General features: G+C 37.8%; 2 protein-coding genes, 1 long non-coding RNA gene and 1 other non-coding gene across 4 annotated transcripts in view; 2 read left to right on the forward strand and 2 right to left on the reverse strand.

Annotated features, from left to right (window-relative positions):
• Positions 1-1,753: 1,753 nt before the first annotated feature.
• Positions 1,754-7,391, reverse strand: LOC111338445 (uS5 assembly chaperone PDCD2L). The gene is made up of 6 exons (XM_088751052.1): positions 7,238-7,391; positions 6,968-7,131; positions 5,750-5,816; positions 4,298-4,353; positions 3,397-3,801; positions 1,754-2,255 (listed from the first exon to the last, which is right to left on the reverse strand). Exons 1-6 carry the CDS (start codon positions 7,337-7,339, stop codon positions 1,772-1,774), a joined length of 1,278 nt encoding a protein of 425 aa, XP_088607178.1. The 5' UTR covers positions 7,340-7,391; the 3' UTR covers positions 1,754-1,771.
• Trnaa-agc (transfer RNA alanine (anticodon AGC)) lies at positions 6,543-6,615 on the forward strand. Its single transcript has one exon. It is a non-coding gene; the product is annotated as a tRNA-Ala (tRNA).
• A 2,696-nt stretch (positions 7,392-10,087) lies between the features above and the next one.
• LOC111338444 (PAS domain-containing serine/threonine-protein kinase) overlaps positions 10,088-17,500 on the forward strand; it is a 23,367-nt gene continuing 15,954 nt past the window's right edge. Inside the window, exons 1-8 of the mRNA XM_088747050.1 lie at positions 10,088-10,246; positions 12,434-12,698; positions 13,429-13,586; positions 14,822-15,025; positions 15,217-15,357; positions 15,681-15,812; positions 16,547-16,819; positions 17,487-17,500. The exon at positions 17,487-17,500 is cut by the window's right edge and continues 203 nt beyond it. Of these exons, the coding sequence (XP_088603176.1) occupies positions 10,121-10,246; positions 12,434-12,698; positions 13,429-13,586; positions 14,822-15,025; positions 15,217-15,357; positions 15,681-15,812; positions 16,547-16,819; positions 17,487-17,500 (1,313 nt within the window). The 5' untranslated portion in view covers positions 10,088-10,120. The remainder of the gene's footprint in view (positions 10,247-12,433; positions 12,699-13,428; positions 13,587-14,821; positions 15,026-15,216; positions 15,358-15,680; positions 15,813-16,546; positions 16,820-17,486) is intronic.
• The window catches only part of LOC148736697 (uncharacterized), a 5,115-nt gene continuing 93 nt past the window's right edge, over positions 12,479-17,500 (reverse strand). The window contains exons 1-5 of the long non-coding RNA XR_015996056.1: positions 17,458-17,500; positions 16,515-16,807; positions 14,344-14,470; positions 13,459-13,584; positions 12,479-12,614 (exon numbers count right to left, since the gene is read on the reverse strand). The exon at positions 17,458-17,500 is cut by the window's right edge and continues 93 nt beyond it. This is a non-coding gene — a long non-coding RNA (uncharacterized LOC148736697). The remainder of the gene's footprint in view (positions 12,615-13,458; positions 13,585-14,343; positions 14,471-16,514; positions 16,808-17,457) is intronic.

Genomic DNA, 17,500 nt, shown 5'->3' on the forward strand with positions numbered 1-17,500 from the left:
TTTCGACCAATTGTCAGAAAACCAAAGAAATCACAATGGCTAATCGGAAGAGAGGAGTATATCTTAATGAGCCAATCAGAAGTCAAAAGTAAAAATAACCGAACTGCTTAAAGCGCGGGAAAACGCGGCGACCAGGTTGATAGAGTAGCACGAGTTTTGTCGACTAATCACAGAGCGAAGTTGAACTAAACGAAGCAATCCCAGAATGCTTTAGGAGATCAATTGAAAATTGTTATATATTAGTGCAAAAGGTATTCAACTCAACCACAGGCAACCCAAGCTCACTTCCAGAAAAGCGGACGTGACTCTTACCGTGTTGCGCAACGTTTATATTTATAAAGGTTTGTATGGGATGTTATCGGTTTGCCTTAATAGAGAGGAAAAAATGTCTTGTTTTGAAATGAAATGGACTTACCTTATTGCCTTGTTGTTTTCCTGGTTGATTCCTGGCGTCTCAGGCCACTTTGAAGCGTTTTCGGCAAGTTAGCACTAACATAGCGCTAACTCGCCGAAAACGCTTCAAAATGGCCTGAGACGCTAGGAATCAACCAGGAAAACAACAAGGCAATAAGGTAAGTCCATTTCATTTCAAAACAAGACATTTTTCCCTCTCTTTTAAGGCAAACCGATAACATCCCATACAAACCTTTATAAATATAAACGTTGCGCAACACGGTAAGAGTCACGTCCGCTTTTCTAGTAGTGAGCTTGGGCTGCCTGTGCAAAAAAAAAGTATTTTCAGTGAAGTCTTCCGCACTTTTGACTTCGCTTCATCGGAAGTGTGGGTTGTAAGAACACGGGAATGGCCCACTCTATTACTACGTCAATGTAGAAGTAATTGCGCGAGTCAAAAAGTAACTCCCATTCTCCCACATTTAGTCTCATCACGGCTGCGTTCATCAAAGAAGAGTGCGATACGCAAAACACAAGCGCGAAGCGTGATACATGTGCGTGAAACGTGATGTGCGATGGTTGAACACAAGACACGGCCTTGCACCTAAAGGAAATGATAGGTTCCATGGGATCCCAAAGTGTGTTAGGGTAGTTTTGATAAATTCTACTGTATAGTTATCTGACCAGTATTGGTCAGCAGTCTGCGAGCAAGGTGGTGCTTTAATCTTCTTGCTGACCTGTACTTTAATTCTATTTAATACTGATGTTAACTAGCTGCCTGACTCCACTAGCCATTATGGTTATTCCAGGCTGCTAGTACTCCAATTTTATGTCTAATAATTTCTTTCAATTTTGTAACTTTTTTGCTTAGAGCAAGTATGATTGCGAGTACAAATAAATAAAGATTATCCGTTATCCGTATCTAATCTAAATTTTGAGCCGGTAGCAAAGTATACCATTTCATAAACAGATCACGGCGAACTTTGCACTTTTGGGCAATCAAATTTCAATCAGGGCCAGTTTCTGCGTTCGCGTGCGTTACCCCGAGAAGCCATGTTTGAATCGTCCATTTTACAGTTGTGTGCTTGGTTGCCAAGCCTTTGAACGGGAGTGAGGCTAGAGATGACCTTGTTATGATACAAACCTTGCAGCCTTTCAAATGTAAATCACTTTGTTATCATGCTAACTAGATACAGGTCTCTATCACAACAAGGTCATCTTTAGCCTCACTCTGAATCAAAGGCTTAGCAACTAAGTACACAACTGTAAAATGGCCTATCGTCTTGCCCAATCACAATCACCACCTCTGTCCTATCAAATGAACCTGGTGCGTCGTAAGCTGAAAGAAATAAGAACGAACTCAGTTTTGCAGTATATTTTATTGAAATAATACAACATCCGGGTCAGCCTCTACCAAACAAAACTCCTCTAAGTAAACTTCTTCTCCAACAGTTTCCTTCCAACAGCTCTTAGCACACGTGAAAACCATAACTGTTCCAAACTCAATCGTAACGCCATTTGTTTGATTAACGGCTGCCAAGAATGTCTTCCTTTGATCTTCCAGAAGACCAATATTTCTGCCATTATCCTCACAAACATAGTCATCCAAACTTCCCAAATTTTGTGCATTGTCAGCGTCTAAAAAATGCTCTTTGTCTCTATCATGATCATTTTGGGAATTAAGATCAGTTGTCGAGGTGGTACAGAAACGTTTTGCAAGTTTCAAATTGCCAATCAATGCAGGCATAAACTGCAGTTCAAATATTCTATTTGCACCACAATGCTGGCAGGATGGTACTCTTGAATACAGCTCAGATGGTTCGGAGGTTTCCATAGAAACAGGCAACCCATTCCACTGATACCTAATAGAATAATATTATAAAATTATTACAAATGAAAACCAATTACAAATAGAGTCCACGTTGCCATGCATCTGTTCAGTAATAAGTTGCAGATGACACCAAAATGTAACAAGAACAAAAAGTGGCACAAGAGGCAAAGTAGAATGTGTCACTGATATTCTTGTCAAATTTTGATATCTTCTGTGATGCATCACTGTAATTCCAAGGCAATGTGGAATCTATAAAGGCTGATAGTTTCTAAAGAAACTGTTTGGGGCTGCGTCGGTGGGGGTAACGAAATAATTTGAATATATCAACAAAGCTGAAATGGTAAATTGGCCACCGTTATGATTATAAAAGCTGACGTTTCGAACGTTAGCCCTTCGTCGGAGCGAATAGAGGAATTGTGGGTTGTGTGTACTTTTAAAGGCAGAAAAAGGAGCTACATGATTGGTGGGAACATGGCAACAAGAAAAACATTAATAAATTAGTGGAATGAAAAGTGTTCGTTGATACCTGTGGGATTTAGACTGCCAAAGGTATCAAGAAACGCTTTTCATTCCACTAATTTATTCGTGTTTTTCTCGTTGCCATGTTCCCACCAATCACGTAGCTCATTTCTCTGCCCTTAAAAGCACACACAACCCACAATTCCTCTATTCGCTCCGACGAAGGGCTAACGCTCAAAACGTCAGCTTTTTTAATCGTAACGGTGGCCAATTTACCATTTCAACTTTGTTGATATATTCATAATATGGAATCTATGTTTACAAGATAAAACAGCTCAATGCCTGGCCTGCTGTAGACCACGAGCAAGAACTAATCAAAAGTTGTGCTTAATTCAGCTATTATATTCCCACATAATGAACAATGTAGGCATTGTCTGCGGATGCTTTATCAAGTTTATAGAGCCTTCATATAACTACAGTGGTTATGTCATAAATGCAACAGAAGGCATTTTTATGGGCTCTCAAGCGTGATAAAGCAAGCCACTTGGGATGTTTGGAGAACACTCGGATAGCTCATAAATTTTTTCCCTTAAGCTCGTGATTTATTAGTTTGCCTTGTGTTCTCCCAACATCTTGCATGGTTTTATCACATTACAGAGTCCACAAAAAATTAATGTGTTCTATTGATTAAATAAAATAAATTGAATGATTACCTCATGCACTGTTGCGGAAATGCATGTAACTGTTTGTTAAACTTGTGAAATGCCTTATCACCATGTTTCACTGTTGCAGTTTCATACTTCTCCCCAGTCCACTCCTTGGGACCCTCCCCTGTTTCCAAGGCATCTAAAACATGGCCTCCTTCACGCAGCTGATATTCAGATAACAGAGCTTTCTCATGTTTTGTCATCTCAGTGGATATGGCTTTTGGGTCTGGAGCTTCCACAACGCTAATGAACATTGATGCAAAATGAGGAATGGATGCTGATGACATTTCTGAGTGTGGCTGACTTGGGTAAAAATGTCCAGCTATGTTATGGTCTGCCTCTTCTGGTTTGTCATCAGAGAGTGTTAATTTTCCAGTACATTGCTCCAAGTTTGTGGAAAAATCATTATCACTGTCAGAACAACAAAGTACACAAAATAATCAATCTAATGAAAACCACAGCTAACTGGAAAGTATGTAATGCTTAAGCAAAGACTCCAAGTCTCTCCAACTTTTTGCCTAGGTGCCAAGAAACACTGAAATGTTCTTGCTACCATCCCCAGACTGAACAATTCAGTTGTCAAAAAAGTGTGTTTCATAAAAACGTTGCTCTGGAGCAAAATACCAAAATGAAAGATATTTCTTAACTCAAAAGATATTCTGACTTGGGAGCAATCACCAGCTATGTGAAAAAACAAATGAGATAAACCATTGACATTTTGTCTTTTAAGTCCTGATTTGTCTGTACATGAAGAGTACTGACAAGATCTTAAGTCAATTGCCTCCTGGAGACTAGCATTATTATTCTGGATGCCAACAGACAATTATCCTCAGTTGCACTGAGCCTTCCAACCAGCTGGTCACAATTTTGGACCCTACCACGGCACACAAGAAATACATTTACTCACTCTTCCCAGTCGTCAGCATTATCACACCAATCATCCACTTCAAATCCGTCAGAAGACTGGATCATAAAAGAGGCAAAATACCAACATCAAATTGGGGAAAAAGAGAACCTGAACTAGGCAAGAACTGTCTACCATTTTGTCAGGAACAGACTCTTCTTGCAATAAAGAACAAAGTCAATCTAATTATCTATAACACTGCATACCTTTAGACCCCTTTAATCTACAAAGAGAATAGGAAGGAATTTTTCATCACAATAATAAATAAATAAATAAACTTTAATAGCTAACACAATTACTGGTATCCCAGTAGTTTACATTGTGGGCTGTATTAAAAAGATAATACCACACTTTTAAGAAGAAAGGTGAGAAAGAAGAACTATGTCAACTGGAAGATATTGTTCAATTCGAGACTAAATTTTCAAAGCTTAAATACATAGCAGACAGTGTAAAGAGTTGACATTTAGATATCTGGAATGAAAGCATTAAACACAGTTGGGCTCTTGACTAAAAGTGGTTACAACCCTATTCTCCATAAGAGTGATAAACTAAACATCTAATTTCTCTTTACAACATGGCCCCCCAATTCACACATTTAAGGTCAAGAGGATAAAGTAAATGATCTCTAACTAAACAAGGTTATGATTGTCAAATAAATTCTCCTTGTTAGAACCTTGGGAAAGTATGGAATACATTAAAGTGCCTATGACACTTATTTCTTTTTCTAGTCTGCATCAAAATATAATGACTCTTTAACATGTTTTTGCAACTTTTGTGGTATTTTGCCCTTTTCTGAATTTTTTATCAAGCTCTATAATCCGCAGTTAAAATGTCTGGCCCAGCAAAGAGGGACTGGGCGCCATGACGTCACAGAAGGAATCTTGTGGAGAGAAATATTCTTCATCAAGTCAGGGATATTCGAAAAACCCCAAACTACACATTGAAATGGCATTTTTTGGCTGAAAAGATTGTAAACAGTAGCTTCCACACACACTTTGCTTCTTTCATAAACTCAGTGTTACTGCCGTTACATCACGGGTTCCAGTACTCTTTAACGCAGCCAAAGAGATATGGGGAGCCTAACTTTGACACAATTTCGGATTTTTATCGCCTCGTAAAATAACAATGATGCATCAGAATTGCCCACAAATCTTTCCAGACACCCTCTACATACTTCTATTTTTATAATTTAATGCTGAAAAGATATGGCCCCTTATTCACACATTTAAGGTCAAGAGAATAAAGTAAATGACCTCTAACTAAACAAGGTTATGATTGTTAAACAAATTCTCTTTTGTCAGAACCTTGGGAAAGTATGGAATACAGTCCGGAGAATCTAAAATTAAACTAATTCTGAGGTGTAAAAGGTTAAGGTACGTGCAATGGCTTTCAATGCTGTGCTAGAAGAGAAAAAAAAATACTCTCACAAAACTTTACGTATAGTAATAAAAATACCTTGTTTTCTGCTGTTTCCTTGTTCACAAAGTTGTTATCTTTGGCCTGTGATCTCAAAACTTTCCAACTGCAATAAACGTTACAAAGGAAAAAAATTGAAAACTTTCAGATGATAAAGGATAAGAAGATGGTAAGTTTTGAGCTCAGTAAAGAAATATAGAGAAATGTTTTTTATCTATAGTCACGACTGTGGGACAAACAAAAAAAATTCAAAATCTCAGACCTTAGGATTCTACTTATGGAGACTCTGAATTTTTTCTTTGTACCATGCTTGTGACTAGATGAAAAACTTCTTTCTGTTCTTTCAGATGATCTTTAGGAGACAAACCTTTAACTCCCAAAAATGATTAACATGTAACTTCTTGCATATGAAATTGATCTTCCCAGTGAGGAGCACTATTTAAGTAATAGTGAAATTAAGACCTGAAAAAAATACAGGCCTGTACAGATGTTCAGGCTGTACGCAGTTCAAATAGACGATTCTCATAATTAAATTCTTAGCATCTAACTCATCACCTCATGGGTTCATTATGAATCACCATCATGACCAGGGGCCCGTTTCTCGAAGGTCCCGGTAACTTAACAGACCCGTAAAGCTGTTATGTGTTCTTTTAAGATGGGGATTTCAAAAGTTTTGAAAATGATGCAATAAAACTATCAGCTAAAGAAACAAAAAGGACTTGTTTTGGGTGCCAGAACCTGCTTCCCTATCCTTTAAATTTTGATTTTAAAACATGGCTTTGGGCCCGTTAAGTTACCGGGACTTTCGAGAAACGGGCCCCAGCTCCCAGTTGGCTTGTTAGCTCAGTTGGTAGAGCAATGCACTAGCATTGCAGAGGTCATGGGTTCAAATCCCGTACAGGCCTGAATTTTTTTTCAGGTCTTAATTTCACTATTACTCAAATAGTGCTCCTCACTGCGAAGATCGTTCTCATATACGTTTCTGTAACCACAGTTCAAATAATTTTATGATTCTCATATATTCTTCGCATGTAACTTCTCCTTACAATATCCCTACATTATCCAGCAAACAAGTAATGAGAATACTCAAACTTATCAGGTAAAAGTTGTGTTGTTATCTTATCTTGATCTAACACCAAATTCTCATGAATACTTTACAAGAAAACGAGTAACAACATCGAGAGAGGAGAATTAACAATCAGATCTTGAGAGTTAAAGGGTGGAAAAGTAATAATCTCTATGGCCGTGGTCCCTTACCTTGCATTTTTATACCAACAAGATTTGCTTACACAACCAAATACAAACAGCACACGGTGAAAGGTGGAATCTGACAAAGGGCAGTAAATTTGGCAAACCAAATACAATAGTTTTCCACATAATGGGCAAGTTGGGTAACATAATGGCTGGCCATGCAACCAGTTCTGTACGGAGAAAATAAAAATTACATTATTCTTAAAAATTAGTCACATACAGTAAGTGGAAATTCTAGAAAATTAAAGGTTTAACTCCCGTGAAAATTTTTTTTACTGGTTTGCCTCCGATTTTGTTTGTACTCCATCCACAAATATTATCGTCATTTTCTGTCATGTTTCCGTCTGCTAACCCTAAAAGAAGAGGTCCGTCCGCCATTTTGAAAGTGCGACTCGAAAAGTAGCTTGGAAAGAATTGGCCTCGTCCTTATCCCCAGGGTCTCTCTGGTGTTGATAACGCGGGCGAGTCCCGGGCCTGAGAAGTTAAAGTTAAATACGAAGGCGCGCTATCTAAAGAAGTCTTCCCTGGGAAGACTTAGGCTCATTTGTCACTCACCGTTAACGTGTGCGAGTCAAATTTAAATGCTGGTAGACAAACAAAAGGAGCTAATGAGATATCTATTGTTTACTTCCACCAGCATGGTGGCATGAGGTAAAGTGCGAACTACCTACTTCGATCTCAAATTTACCGCCACAAATAAAGACAGTTTCTATTGGAGAAGGGAAATACAAATCTCAAAAATTCTTGTATTGCGATGAAGACATAAAACATTTTGGGGAATACACCCTCTGTTCACTGCTTTGGTGTAGCTGTGGCTCAGGCTGACTTGACTCTAAGAGTTCTACATCATGCGACGGTTGATTGACAAATGGTCGAGTGGGACTATGGTGGGACCTAAGGCTCCTTTTATCGTGCGCCTTCGTGTTTAAGGGACTCTCGGGCAGGATCCCCGCTAGGTACTCACCTTCCACCTTCTGCCTGTTCTTTTGACCTCGAATGCTACTTTTATTCAGCAACCTTCTAGATAATAGATCATAGAACATCACGTGAGTCACAAGGACACAGAGGAAAAATGGCAAAAGATGAGATGAGTCCAAATTGGTCTGTTTAGCTGTAATCTTGCGAGTGATTACCAAAATTGGACGACCGCGAACCGTGAGTCTGATTGGTTGATTACGAGGATGATTACAGACGGAAATAGACGACACGGAGTACTGTTACCAGGCGTGGTAAAATCTGAGAAACAAACTAGCCATCTGTTATATGTTTTTATTAAAAAAAAAAGTTAACAGCGCCAACAGCACGCGGTCATGACACGTTCTGTCCAAGAACACAGGGATGACGCAAACACCGTCCGATTACAGTGCTCAAATCGGGCTGGTGATAGCCAATCACGTCCGAGAATCCTGTTATAATTTTTTTTTTGATTAGTCACAGAATAAACTGAACGAAAAGTTAGAGGAGTGGCCATAGCAACGAAGCTTGTTGACTTCACAGATGTCCTGAAAGCAGGAAACTGGAATAATTAATAATATTTTATTGTGTTATTTTTCAATGTTGTGCCGCCCTAACTGCCTTACATGCAATTAATTCCAGTAAATTTACAGTCAGAGGGAAAAAAAAAAACTTGAAAGGGTTAGTGTATCTTGAGGCGTGATATAAACTGGTGTCTCGAAAGATACTGGATGCCAGTCGTAGGAGAAAAACGATCGGCAATCTATGAAGGAGATAGTCTCCTTCGCAGCCGTTTTTAGTCTCGTCACGCAACGCTTCTCCCCACAAACTTGTGGGGAGAAGCGTTGCGTGACGAGACTAAAAACGGCTGCGAGGGAGACTATGAAGGAGAGTGCCAACAGTAATTCTTTACTGCGAGGATCGCGCACAAATTAGTAATTCTAAAGGTGACTAAAATCATTCTTTTATTTTCCCTGCCACTTCTGTTGGTTTCGTGTCGTTAAATTGTTTGAGTGTTGATTCGAGGTAATCCAAATAAAAATACGGTACTTCTGAACTAATTACTAATGTTCGGCTCAGATAGCACCAGCAGGAGGTAAAAACTGCTTCTGTTACATTAGCTAAATAATGATTTTTTGATTACATGTTATATTTGAATGAAATCATAAATTAAAGCATTCCCATCAAATACTTGAAACGATCCTGTCCATAAGATATTTCCAAGATCAGAATTTTATTGAAAAATATCTTTATCAATGACTCGAAAAGTACCGTTTTTAGTAAGGCCATGCGAACCTCCAAGTAATTGATATTTTATCTCCACACTGATTGTGCGCTTTTGATGGTTAGTTCTGATTATCGATTACTACTGATTGGCACTGAAACATCTATGGTAATGAAATTGAAGTTTGGAGCGAGAAAATTATTCTTAAGGCGCATTGGAGTTTAATACTGAGAATGCCAATCTATCACCCTTAAAAACCTCTACTTGATCCCGCCAAATTGGCGATTTTACTGGCTTGTTAATCTGCGTAGCGCAAGGAGGCGCGAATAGTTTGGCTCTGTAAGACTCAAAACTGCTCCATGTGTCGTGATCGCATTTAAAAGGAACGTTTCGCTTTTCTGAAAAAAAATACACCAATAACAAACTGTCGTTTACAAAGAAAGAAACTATTTGTTTAATGATTAAGTCCAAAAAGTCTCCAACAGGAGGGACAGACAAACGCTGACTTTACACGTCCCTCTCTATTCAAAGGTGACGACAATTGATGAGAAATTTAGTCGTTTGGCTGTCTGTTGCCATTTTAAATCCATATTTTTGATTGAAATGCTTTTCCAAAGTAACATGACGTGTTATTCACTTAAAATTTATCCTAGTAGGGAAAATATTAATTTCAAATTGTAAACTCGGAGGTTGAATAGACCAAAGGTTTTCTTTTTAGCTCCATTCATGATCCATCCCTTAAGTATCATGAAACCGTCATTAAAAAAATTCTCGATCTCATTTTAAAATTTGTTTACTCTAATTATTTAGATTGGTACGTCGAATGAATTGTTGGTTTTACAGTACCCGTACTATTTCTTATTTTTGCTCTCTTCGGTTATCGAGAAATCGCCAGACTTTCAATCGGAGATATTCGGTTCTCACTCGGATTTCCGAGTACTTCCGAATATTTCGGCGCGGAATGATTTGAACAGACAAACATGGCGACAATTTCAAAATCGCCTCTTCCTCCACGTCCGCAAAGTGTCCCTCTATTGAGGAAAACCATGTCTCCTGATTCAACAAACATGAAGGCTTCCTCTCCGATCAGAGCTAAGACACCATTGGTAGGGAACAATGTTATTCTTTCGTGTGAATTTAGTTAGCAAGAATCTCGAAATTTGTTCATCTGAAATTTGCTGGAAGAGCGTGTTTTGATCAGGGTAGCAACACCGGCACTACTGCAGCGATCGGTATAAAGATGGTCAGATTGATGGATGTGGATAGAGAAAGCTGCGATCTTCTGGGTCTTTTTTAACTTCCATTTTAATACAGTAGCTTCAAGGACGTATGCTTCTCGCTCAAGTGTTTCTTTCTATTCGTGCAACGGATAGACTCAATGCAAATAACAGTACTGTAGTTAAATTTCTCGATCGCTTGTACTGTAGCGTTTATTTTTAAAAGCGCCATCATCTGTACGCACCATAATGTCTGTCTCTTTATTCGACTTTAAATTAAATTGAACGAGGTGATTTTTAAAAAAAGTGTTCCGAAAATCAAATTTTTTTAACTGCCCAAAATATATATCAATGAAAGTATTCCACAATCTTCATGTACATGTCAACTGTAAACCTTTTTTGTGCATAATTGAATACGATTACAGCTTTTGAAATATGAATGAGCACAATGCTGTTTTCTTTTATTTTCAAGTTTATCGTAAATGCTGCTGTATGTTCTCAACGAATGTTTTCATCAAACTCTACACTGAATTTGAGCTAAATATAAATTTGTTCCTCATACCTTTTAGCGTACTCAAAAGATATTTTTGTTGTGATACCAGCGTAAAAAGTTTTCTTCAATTAGCAACTAGATGACAGACGAAAATCAATGAAAAACTATTTTTGCAATGGTGACTTCTCGTAACTGTGGGTTTTAGTCTCATTATGTATGGGATTAAGATAGCTGTTAAAATTATGAACATCACCAGAAAGGTTTTTGAAACGCGATTCTTTTTTTTTTTTTCGATTTGAGCCTCAGCTGCACATGTATGCAAATTTTGGGTTCTGTCCTGGTGTACCGGTTCACAAGGGAATTACCATTGTTCTTTCTTTGTTTAGGAGTTATCGGTTAGCTATTGTGTATTGTTTGGTCTTTTGCATTGGCTCTTGTGAACCGGTACACGAGGACAGAACCAAATTTTACAAAATTATTGCATTGATAACATTGTTTCATTTAATTAATATATAGTTATATTATACAGTTTAAATGTTATATAACTGTGTTACATCTGCAACAATATGGTGTCTTGTAGCCATTTAAGATACCATATGCCTCTCTTGGAAGTCACAGGCTAAGCAGAGTTTGATTTGCTCCGACGAAGGGCTCCGAATTCGCTCCGATGAAGGGCTAACACTCGAAATGTCAGCTTTTGTAATCGTTATGGTGGCCAATTTACCATTTCAACTTTGTTGATATATCCAAATTATTTCGTTACTCCCACCGACGCAGCCCCAAACAGTTTCTTTCGAAACTATCAGCCTTTAGAGTTTGATTTGGTCTGTAATGTCATTCTCATAACCATTGTTTTACAGAAAAAATGTCAAATATCATTTTGTCTGATAACTCCAATTTTTTTTTTAAGATTAAAAAAATATTTTATTTGATTTTGTGTTTTTTTTTTTTTTTTTATGTTCAGTTTATATATCTCTTTTCCATGGTTTCCAAGTCTACTTTGCTTTGCTCATGTACTATGAAGACCATAGATTTTTATTGCTCTTAAGAATAGATAACCTTTTTTGGTCAATGAATTTTTGAATCCTGAAAAAAGAAACAATTACACCAGACACTTGCTTATGAAATAAAGAAAGAGATATTTTCTTGTTACGAGCAAGTGAGGCAGAAAAAAGCTGTGTCTTCATGAGGAATGGAACCTTACACCATTGGTTTCCGTGCTCTGATTTTCTATCACTAGGTCAATTAGGGACTCTGCAGAGAGCTTAGTCACTATTGGCTTTATAAAAAGATACATGACAGATGAAAATGCTTGGATCACCAAAGTCAAAAGCATTGTTTGAGTTAACTAATCCTTTACACCATGACATCAGTATGCATATTCTCCATACTGTTCTCTATACATTTCCTAAGGTGCGGACAAGGAGAATTTGTTTAACAATCAAGAGCTTGTTTAGTTGTTGATCATTTCCTTTACTCTCCTGACCTTATTGTGTGATTTAGGGCTGATATTGTAGGGAGAAGTAAGATGCTAGTCACAAAAGCAAGATTTTGAATTTTTGTTCTGTTCTTGTTTTTCTTAGAATAAATCCTTAGGGAAATCGCTGAATCTGAAGTCAGGGCCTGTTCCCGGATCATTCCTGTTTGGGACACCTTCTTACCCCTCCCCTCTGGATCGCATTAGACCAACCAAGAAGGACCGTGCCATTGAACTTGGTTTAAGCACTGCACTGCAAGACTCTCTGGATCTCAATGCTACTTTCCCTAAAATGTATAAGGCAAAATCAAAGTTAGAAGATAACAACATGGATGTTTTCAAGCCCAGCAGAAATCTTGATCAGATATCAAGTGAGTTTGATTTGATGGTTGAGTTAAAGGTGGGATATTGCTTTCCAATGGTTAATTCATTATCCAGCAGATAAGTGTTAACAAAGTAGACAGGGCTATCCACTGGATGGAGATTTTTCTGGTGGATAGTGTAACCACCCTTTGAACAATGAGGGCCAGGTTTATCCATTGTGTGCTATCAGGTGCCATATAAGCAATTGATGATCAGTGATAGAATTTTGGCAAGTTCAGAGAAAACAACACTCTTGATCATTGCAAATTATTTGCTTCTCTTTAAATATTTGTGCCAAAGAAACTCCAAAAACAAAACAACAAGGGGTCATGAAGGAGAATAATTATATATAAATTCCAAATAAGGAGAGACATTGTTTGAGGAACCAAAATGTTGCAAAGACCCACACAAAACATTTGAACTGAGGGGATATTACAAAGAACCCTCAACAAGAATTCCTTGGAATGCAAGAAATACAAAATAATAGTGCACTAAAGGAAAATAAAAGGAATCAAAAATTCATTGCAACATGAATCATGTAATAAAAAAAACTGCAGTCTTGAGTTTTTACAATTGAAGTTAATCTTCGCAACCTCACAACACACTATTTGAGAAGAAGAGATTCAAATAAATATTCTTAAAATAACGTAATTTGAGTAACCTGTTTTACTCATTTACAATTTTTCAGGTAATTGCAAGATATTCGAAAAGTGAACAACTGTTTCTTTTATATTCCAGGTGATTCATTGCACAGCTTTAGTTATGCACCTGGCCATTGCAGGGGCTCTTTCTTGGAAACTTCCCCTGATCCTCGCCTGACGTCTTCATGGCAGTTTTATAACTTTGTTGGTGGAGCAGGAACTGGAGCTGTCTTTCCAACAACAGTGCGAAATCCTGTAAGTAGCATATAACTGCAACTTACAAATTGTAGATGTTTCATATAAATATGACTTGGTTCTTTTCTGAGTGCCAAGTTCAACTCTTTAAAGTTGTCATTTGGTTGCATTAAATTATGTGTATTAAATGGCTACTGGAAAAACCTTAGGTTGTGAGGAAAAAAAAGAAAATCAGGAGCGTTCTATTTTCCTGACTTGTCACTGATTTCTGCAATGATTAGCGATCATCAAAGATATATGAAATTTTGTGTCTTCACTATTGCAGATGTCAGTGATAGTTTTAGCTGACTACCAATCCTCTTATTGCTTGATTCCAAATAACATGGTGTCCGTATTCCACCAAGACAATCTTCTGGTGAATTTTGATTTATCGGAAAAATCTGAGACAATTGGAAAACAGGCCTTTACCATACCAATAATTATTGGCTAACCTTACTGTACCATTAAAGATCTGAAGAATGCCACTCTCATCTGCCACTTAACCCTTGAATTCTTAAAGGGAGTGACAGTTACATATATACATAAATACATACATATGTTGATTGACCACTTCCCCTGGGGGCTTTTCAGGGCCAATTCCTACCCAGCAACCACCCCAGGGGAGGACATCCATCACACAGTAATCTCATGTATGGGAAATTAACGTCTCCTACCCCTAACCCTGCAGGAGACAGGACCTTTATTTATTCATCCCTATCCGATAAGACTAGAGTATCTAACCATTTCTTGATGTAGAAAGGTAGCATATTCTTCTCACTTGATTTAAGACCTTGAGTGTTGGTCTGGCCGGGGCTTGAACCCTCAACCTCCCACACAACTGTCCAGTGCTCTATCCATTGAGCTAACTGGGAGGCGGTAACCTTGTAATTTTTTAATGCATTGTCCTGAAAAGAGGTAATGAAAACAGACAAGCTCAGAAGCTGATATAACCAGGGCTCGCCACTAACTTTTCAATTTACTAGCAAAGTGGCAAGTGACAACTTAGATGTTCTAACAATTTTGGTTTGCTTACCAGCCAAACTGGCCAGTGGAGATAAAAAACCACTAGCCAAAACTGAATTTCTTCTAGTCTGTGGCTATAGTTGGCTACTGTTGGTGTCAAGCCCTTTAACACTAATTTCTCCTGTCTAATTCACATGGAAATATATGGCTTTTATGGAGGAGAGTTAGTAATTGGATCTTGAAAGTTAGACTTGAATTAAGCTTATCTTCACTTTGAATTTTTCTTTCTGCAGAACAAAGCAATTGTCACAATTAATGCTAGGACATCAGAAATTTTGACAGCCAATGACATGGCAGCAGAGCTGTTTGGCTACTCCACCAAGAAACTCATTGGAATCAAAATGTCACAGCTTTTTGTACACAAAGAAAAGCAAGAAGCTCTCGTGGAGCAGCATATTGAAGCCAGTGGTGCTGTTGTTATGGTGAATGGAAAAGTGGTAAGTGAGCAGAACATCGCTTGCTTTATATTTTTTTGTTTGGTCTGCAAAGCTTGACATTTGTGAGGGTCAAAATTTGTCGATTTGTGGAAAAGACATACATTAATCTGCGAGTATATGTTTCTACAGGAAGAAAAATCCTTTCTGTTTCACCTTGTTCTTTGATTGAATGAATGTTTGTTGTGATTTAGTTGGACGCTGTGGACAGTTGTGGAATTGTGTTCCCTGTTTCTGTGTGGATGAAGAAGCTGACTTGGGAGGAAGAACCAAGATGCATCACTGTTATGGAACCAGTGGAAAGAAAAACAGCCATGGTTCTGTTTGATGCTGAGGTACATGTGCTATATAACTTATATTTTTGAAAGTAACCAAGTAATGTTTACCTCAGTAGACGATAAGCAGTCCTTTTTCAAAAAATTTTTCAAAAAATTCAGCCGAAAAAAAATTTGATGTCAGCGCACCAAATGGAAGTTGAGCACAGTATGCTAATATCAAATTTTTTTGTTGATTTTAAATTTGCTGAGTTTTGTCTTTTTTGACTGGTTCAAAGAATTTTGCCAAAAAGGAGGAACTGCTTGGAATCTAGTGCCTCAGAAAAAAAAAAATTTGTTTTGCAACACTGTAATCTAATCAAAAGTATGTGCCTTCTTTTCAGGGCGTTATAGTGGATTGTGATCAAGATCTTTCAACCCTTTATGGTTACTATGTTACCACAGATTTGATTGGAGTCAATATTAAAAAGTTAATACCTGCATTGGAGTTGCCAACAAGTGAGAATATGAGCAAGGTTTGTATCAAATGATTAAAACAGTTAACATTTTTCTGGAACATGCAGTACTAAAGAAATTGGACCTTGTTTTTGGAACTTGAGTTGAATGTGTATGACATGTACAACCAAGCAAAACAGCTGCCATTAAAGAGTGGACCTATGAGTGAACCTTTTTATGAACTTGTTGCCATAATTGTGAGGATTGCAATGCTCTGATAAAATCATGCTAAAACCTGGCTAGTAGGAGTTAACTGCCATGTGCTACTCACATAGCCATGTGTAATCATTGGAACTTGTCTGCTGAAAAAGATGGGGTTCATACAGAATCTTGAATTCTTAAAAAAGTATGGAAATTTTCAAAGTAACTTTCCAGACCTAGAAAAATTTTGGGAACAAAAGTGTGGAAAAAAAAAGGGAAGAAGTTTATAATTTTTACAAGCAGCAACATGAGGGAAATATTAGTACGGTAGCTGAATTTCCATTATGATACCTCCACCAAAACATTTTATAATTACCCTCAGAGAATTTTTACAACCAGAGAACTTTTAGCCAATCCTTGACATTGTGTGCTTGCATTTTAAGATGAGAAGGGGCAATCAAAATGTCTTCATTGTTGGTGGATAGCTTGAATCAAGGATTGATAGTGACTCTAAAGGCAAATCATCAAACATTTCTTTATCATCACAACCGTGGTAAACAAACAAATTGTTTACAACTTACACACTAATTTATTTTCGCTTTCTCTCTCCAAGCATGTCAAAAAACAAAGAGCTACGGGAAGGACGAGGGATGGGGCGACATTTCCACTGAGCATCTCCCTCAAACCAAAATATGGCAAGGATTTGAAGAAGCTTGATCGTGACAAAAAACTCCCCGAGGATCAACTTTTCTTCAAGGGCGTGGTCTGGGTATTTGCTAACATCAGTGGACTAGTGACGTTCACACCTGATGGAGTGATCCATTCCTGCAATCACAACTTTGCTCTTATGCTCTTTGGTTATGCACAGGAGGAGCTGGAAGGAAAGGTAACATTTGAATGCCCACAGTAGCAATGGTGATGATGAAGATGATGATGGTGACGATAATCGTGACGATGACAATAATGATGATGTTACTGATGCTGACAATGACGATGGCCTTGAACATTTAGCACTTTGTTTGATTGTTATAAATGATGGCTAAGATAATGGTTAATGTGAACAGTGCCTCATTTGAGAGTTTATGTGCTCATCAATTTAAAGCTTCAGCATCTTCCCCCCTCCCCCTCCCCCCCCCCCCCACAGGCATCCCATGGGCAAAATCATGCCAGTAATTTTCATAATCATGAGGATGACAAAAGTAATGATGACAATGCTGATGCTGACAATTTGAACTTTGCCCAGGGGTGGAGTGGGGAATTTGAACCAAGGGAATACAGTCATGTTTTAATTTTAAGTTTGGAGGAGTTTAACAGTAAATATTCTGCTATTGTGAGTAAATGGCTTAGAAGAAAATTTTCACAGGGTGAAATAAGGCTTACAAGCAAAAACCAAACAGCAGCACTAAAAATTGATATGTGATTTGGCTTAATTCTGCAGTATTTGTGGATTACACAAAGAATTGATTATTAAAAAGTTGTGCTAGAGTGAGGCATTTGAACCAAGAAAAAATTCTGTCAACTCACATTTGATTGGTATCATAATTCCTTTATAGCATGTAACTGATCT

The sequence above is a fragment of the Stylophora pistillata genome, chromosome 2 (genome assembly GCF_964205215.1).
Source record: "Stylophora pistillata chromosome 2, jaStyPist1.2, whole genome shotgun sequence".
In the NCBI taxonomy this organism is placed as follows: Eukaryota; Metazoa; Cnidaria; class Anthozoa; order Scleractinia; family Pocilloporidae; genus Stylophora; species Stylophora pistillata.